Source organism: Nanorana parkeri, unplaced genomic scaffold (genome assembly GCF_000935625.1).
Source record: "Nanorana parkeri isolate BGI_ZX_2015 unplaced genomic scaffold, ASM93562v1 scaffold1954, whole genome shotgun sequence".
NCBI lineage: Eukaryota > Metazoa > Chordata > Amphibia > Anura > Dicroglossidae > Nanorana > Nanorana parkeri.
The window spans coordinates 55,786-62,160 of NW_017308222.1; the positions used below are offsets into that span (position 1 = coordinate 55,786).

The 6,375-nt window shown below is 45.1% G+C and overlaps 1 protein-coding gene across 2 annotated transcripts in view; it reads left to right on the top strand.

Annotated features, from left to right (window-relative positions):
* Positions 1-6,375, top strand: part of LOC108800202 (phospholipase D2-like) — a 63,161-nt gene that overhangs the window by 45,341 nt on the left and 11,445 nt on the right. For both annotated transcript variants that reach the window (XM_018572160.1, XM_018572161.1), the window contains exons 18-19: positions 2,044-2,148; positions 2,958-3,046. In XM_018572160.1, coding sequence (XP_018427662.1) covers positions 2,044-2,148; positions 2,958-3,046 — 194 coding nt within the window. The remainder of the gene's footprint in view (positions 1-2,043; positions 2,149-2,957; positions 3,047-6,375) is intronic.

The window sequence follows — 6,375 nt, forward strand, 5'->3', positions numbered from 1 at the left end:
ACATACAGCACAGCAATGAAGTAATACAATGAACTAGGATCACTGTAATCCAGCACGTTATTATTCTGAGTTGCCCCACTCAAGCCGGCGGCCATATTGAGTGGGGCACGTGAGATTAATAACGTGCTGGATTAGTGTGATCCTAGTTCATTTTTATTACTTCATTGCTGTGCTGTACGTGTATAGGCCAATGGAGTTGGATCTGTATGTGCGTTATAATCGAAATGAATCGATTAAAAAAAAATTTGATTAATCGAATACGAAAATGTTATTCCCGCCTTCACCTCTGTAACATCTCCATGATATGCCCCTTCTTCTTAATCAATAACACCACCAAGATACTAATTCACTCTCTTGTTATCTCTTACCTCGAATATTGCAACTCCCTCCTCATTGGCCTACCTCAAAATATCACCCAAACCCTCCTCTTTGCTCCTCCCAAGACCTCCTGGTCTTTAGTTCTCTTGTCACCTCCTCCCATGCTGGCCACCAGGTCTTCTCCAGAGCCTCTCCCATCCTCTGGAACTCCATAACCCAATATCTCCGGCTTTGTCCTACTCTGTACACCTTAAGGGAAGCCTATCCTGCCTCTAGCCTAGCAACTGAACTCGTGCCTGCATCACTTGCTCCTCCCTTTTTAAAATTGTAAGATCTCATGAACGGGACCCTCCTACCCCTCTTGTCTTGCATAGTAACCGTACTGTGTCTCTTTATATTTTAAAGTGCTTCACAAACCTTTGGTGAAATATAAATCCTGAACAATCTTTTTTTTTTTTTTTCCAAAAGTGTGCTCAGATTGGGTCACACAAAATAATTTGTTGCTGGGACACAGCGGCTCTGGGTTCGGTTCTCCTTGGACGTTCACCGAACTCAGATCTCTGGTTGGGTTCGGCATTGTTCAAGTGAACTGAACCCAGGCCAATTTGCTCATCACTATGACAATGCAGACACTCTCCTGCGAGTGCCAGTTTACACGGGAGCTGCTGCAGCCACAGAACAGGTCCTGGCTGTCAAAATGGCAGCCAGGATTTGCCAGTAATTTCTGCAAGGGAACTGCAGGTGAGGAGATGGGGCAGGACATACCACCCACACTCTATGTATTTAGATAATTCCAGGCCAGGCTAGCTTGCTCATCACAATGACAATGCATATCGAGTCCTGTCTGTGTCTGTTTACACAGGAGCTGCTGCAGCCACAGAACAGGTCCTGGCTGTCAAAATGGCAGCCAGGATTTGCCAGTAATTTCTGCAAGGGAACTGCAGGGGAGGAGATGGGGCAGGACATACCACACACACTCTATGTATTTAGATAATGCCAGAAAACAGTAGGTCCCCCTGCACTCCTTTACAGCGCTTCTGGATCTAAGTGAAAACAGTGGTGCTTGCAGTGACAATCACGGATGGCGCCGTGTACAACAGTCAATGAACAATAGAAATCACCAGCACTCCGTAAATGAAATTCAAAAAAAGTCAATTTATTTGGACTAAACGTCACACATATCGCATGATCCAACGTTTCAGGACAACGCAGGGTCCCTTCATCAGGACAGAGATGTGACCTATGTGGCCGTCACACCTCTGACTGTTGTACACGGCGTCATCCGTGATTGTCACTGCAAGCACCACTGTTTTCACTTGGACCGGAAGCGCTGTAAAGTAGTGCAGGGGGACATTTCTATTGTTCATTGACTATGTATTTAGATGATGTTTTTAGGGCATGGGTGATAGACTCAAAGTCCACAACTCTTTAGGATAGTGCAGTGGGCAGGAGCAATGTGCAAAGTTTGGCAACCTGTGTCATGTGAACAGTTAAAGCATTTTGATTTGTTGTTCGGGGTTACTACACAAGAAACTCAATTTACAAAGCTTTAACACCATGAATTTGTGAATTAGGCAGCCTTATGGGCACTATCGTTTCATATTGCTTTGAATTATTGAATACTTTGTAAGTGAAGCATGTATGCGTGTTCATGAACATGGACCTTGAGTGCACGTGTGCTTGTTCAGGAGTTTGCAATGTGACCACTATGTCCTTCTCATGCAGGTGTTGCGATCGGTTGACAACTGGTCCGTTGGATGCCACGAATATTCCATTTTGAACGCCTACCTGCATTGTATAGCCAATGCTGAGCACTACATTTACATAGAGGTGAGATTACCAGGCTCATTGTACTGCTTATAGTTCATTTCTTGACCACAGGAAGGCAGTGACCTCCTTTCCTGCAGTCCGCCGATTGTGAAAGTGGCTCAACTGGTACTGGTATAACCCCACGATGGTCTGCAAAACAAGATACTCTCCTAATGCAGGAATCCTAACTAATTAGGGGTATGGAGGACCAGAGCTACGAGACGAGGCTACTAAATTTAAACATGTTCACATTGGAGGTGAGGAGATTAAGGGGGGATATGATCTCCATGTACAAAATGTTCAATGGTGGTAGCAACATTAGCGATAAACTGTTTAAAATTAACTCCATTACAAAAACTAGAGGCCACCACCTAAAATTGGTGGGAAAAAAATTCCAGCACAAGGGGCGAAGGGGGTTCTTCACAGTAAGATCAGTTAGGGTCTGGAACTCACTGCCACAGGCGGTGATTTCAGCTAAGAGTGTGGAATTGTTCAAGAAACTTTGGGGTACAGGTACTCCAAAGAATGAGATCCTATAGGTTGGACTTGATGGACTAATGTCTGTATTCAACCTCAAATACTATGTAACTATGTAACTATATTCAGATCATAGTTCCACTGTCTCCTCTTGCCCTGGCTAACCAGTGTCCACATATTCCAGAGACCTATATAGCCAGTATATGCGTTTGTTCATCTCCGAGCACTCCCAGCTCACGGCAATGTTGCAGCCACGTACCATGTCACCTAGAGTTGCCTGAAGCTTAAAGCAGCAGCAAAGTTGTGTGCCTTCAAACTAATATTTCTGCTTTTGTGTTTTTTTTAAAATCTAGAATCAGTTTTTTATCAGCTGCACAGGTGGAGGGATAACACAGAACACTATCACAGAAGCCATTGTCAAGCGGATAAGAAAAGCGCACAAGTAAGTGAACAGGACAGTAACTTATTGACCAAAGCCGGTAGTGTTTCCCTTTGCAGAGACATACATGATGGTTATAGTCCTCTACACATGCCCCTCCCACTGCTGATCCCCCGGGGTTTGTTGATGGAATCTCAGGTTCCTCCACCAATCCGGTGTCGTCAATGAGCAGACGAGGAGCTATAAAGCTACCACCATTCAAAGCTGCTTAGCCTTCCTCTGCCACCCTCAGGCTCTAGTGGGTTTTTTTTTCCAGTTGAACTGCAACCCTGCAACAATGCCTGTACTAGGAACCATTAAAATCCACATCTACCTGTCATTTCTGAAGAAGGCCTAGCCGTTCTACCAAACGCTAGATGTTTTAGAACTAAATGCTGCTCAGATAACACAGCTGATCAATGGAAGAGCCAACCAGGACACTCCTGAGGATGAGAGGTTGGGGTGACCCCATTGGAGAGATTTTATTGCACTCCCTGTCCCTTTGACACCTCTATAAGGAATTGTGGGCATGGCCATCACCAGGACAGGAAGGTGCAGACGGCAATACATGGTCAGAGGTTTTAACCCTTCCCCATTCCCAGTAGGGACAAAAACAGCAGTAAAAACTGGACGGGTGCTCTACCCCTTCCCTACTCAGTCAGAAATAAAATAGATTTTGACTGAAGTTTGGCCTTAATAGGTCCATATGTGCAATGCGAATTTGCATGGTTCAAATAGAAAGTAGCACACAACTTAGGATGGTACCTGGTGCAAAGATCACCACCCCTTATAGCAATTTACGGGGTCAAATCCAAACCATGGAAAAAAAATCATCCTCATCACCCAGATCTTCTTAAAATTAGCAGATGTATTATATAGATTTCTCTCTTCAAATATACAGATGTAAATAATGGGTTCGATCAGTAATTATAAAAACAATGTACTAGGGTTGCACAGATACCAAGTACAGTACTCGGTACAAGTACCGATACTTTTGAGCTCCATGAGTAGACTAGAGAAAAATGTAAAAGTTAGGAGGCAGCTGTCATTTATAAGGAGCACACAGAGCTCCTGGGATTTGGACATCTCTGTTATAATGTATGATTTTGTTTTTATAAATAAAGGGATGCACAGATACCAGTTTTGCGAGTACGAGTACTGGTACTTGCCGAGCACTGATACATTTTTGTTTATTGTCATGTGACAGTTTTTCTACAACAATGCAGACTAATGATTTCAGGACAGTGGTGGAGCGCCAGAGCCAGGTCCCAGCTGCAACCGCTGCAACCCCGGTAGTTCTCATGAAAATGCCAAGTATCTGCACTGGTACTCGAAAAGTATCTGTGCATCCTTACAATGTACCATGTGTGTCTCTGTGGCATAGAAAGCTGGGTACAAGACAGGCGGGAGAATGTGATGTAAACTAATTACCAGGTCCAGATGGCTTACACCCATGAGTCCTTAGCAGTGACGTACGGTACCTTTTGGTTTTGGGTGAGGCCTTCCCCAGCCTCGCACCCGTCCCGCCCCGCTCCCCAGCCTGCCGAAGCCCAGCCCCCCAACCAGGTCCCCAAGCTAGTGTGAAGGAGGGAGGAGATGGGGAGGAGCCTCCCTGTCCCTTACTTGCTCATCACTGCTGAGGCATCGAGATCAATGGCCTCAGTGTTTTTTGTTTTGATCGGACACCTTGGACCAATGGCGCTTTGCCATTTGGTCCAAGCCATCCACAGTGCTTACGCCTCTGACGGAGTAGAGGCTGTGACAGCTCTTGCCTCCCCAAGTTATGTTACACAAGCACTGTGGAAGCCCGCTGCTGTGTAACCTAACTACCTGTCAAAAGCCGGATGCAGCGCTGCCGGTAATTAACATCCAGAGCTCCGTCCATGACAGGTTACACAGCGTGGAGGATTTCCCTACTGTGTAACCTTCTAGAAGCCGATCTGAATGGAGAAAAAGCTGCCCTAGAAAACTGGTTGCAGAATAGGAGGTACCATGGAGGTACCGAGCAGAATAACTGAGCCAAATGCCGCTCAGCAGCATTCGGCTATTCACTCACTGGCGAACGGCAGCGAGTGAGCTGCCGGAGCTTCGGCTCAGCTGATCCAGATGTTGGATGTTGAGTCGAAGTCCCTCTGCAGTTCGGCTCAGCTGTAGGCAGCTGATGTACGGCTGAACTGAGCTGGAGTAAATAGCAGAACGTCGTTCAGCTCTGTTCAATTCTGCTCGGTTATTCACTCGGCTGCCTTTGGCAGCTGAGTGAATAACCCTGATTATGTGGGTCGTTGCTGAGAGAATCGGTGATGGAGAAGAATCTGGAGGGGCTCTCATGCGTAAAGAAATGGCAGATAAATCCATCATTCTACCCCTTTTACAAAACCACTGGTTTGGCCTCATCTTGAACATACCATTTAGTTTTGGTCACCAATCCTCAGGCAACATGTCATTGAATTAGAAAGAGTTCCTGTTAAGGGCAGCAAAATGAATAAGAGGACTGATGCCCCTCAGCTACGAGGAACAGTTACATGTATTACTCTTATTCACTTGGAGAAGAGGAGCTTATTATAGGGACATATGATCACAATGTATAACTATATCCAATGTAACAGTTGGTTTACTCTAAGGTCCCTAAAGAAGACACATGGCCATAATCTGAGTTTGGAAGAAAGGACGTTTAGTCTTGGATTCCAGAAGGGGTTCTATACTGTTGGAACAGTGAAAATGTGGACCTCAGGTGGTGATTTTAGAGTGTTGACAAATTCAGAAATCTTTTAGCTGCCTTCATCAGGGAGCATTTGGGGATTGTTAGAGACTCTTAAATCACGCACATATATACAGAAGGTTGAACTGGTTCGTTTGTTGACTTTATCAACTATGCAAACTTTTAAAACCTAGAGTCTCTCCCATCCTCTGGAATTCTTTACCCCAACCTGTGCATGTGTCGCCCACCTTGACTGCCTTTAGGCGATCCCTAAAGACTCATCTCTTCAGGGAAGCCTATCCCACCTCAACCTAACCGCTCAACCATCACGTTCTCATTAAATTCATCCCCACACAGCTATCTCCTCATGTATCACTTCCCCCTCCCTCTTAGATTGTAAGCCCTCAGGGGCAGGGCCCTCCTACCATCGCGTCTTGAATTGTATTGTGATTGTAATATCTTCCTTATATTGTAATGCGCTGCGCAAACTGTTGGCACTATATAAATCCTGTATTATAATAATAATAATAATAATAAAAACAGCTTTTTTTAATCACAAATAGTAAAAGTTCCGTCAACTAAGGTTAACGGAAGCAGCAACATTTCAGGCCACTCAGTGCTACGAGCTTGAGAAAGTGGGGGGGGTGGCTGGCAC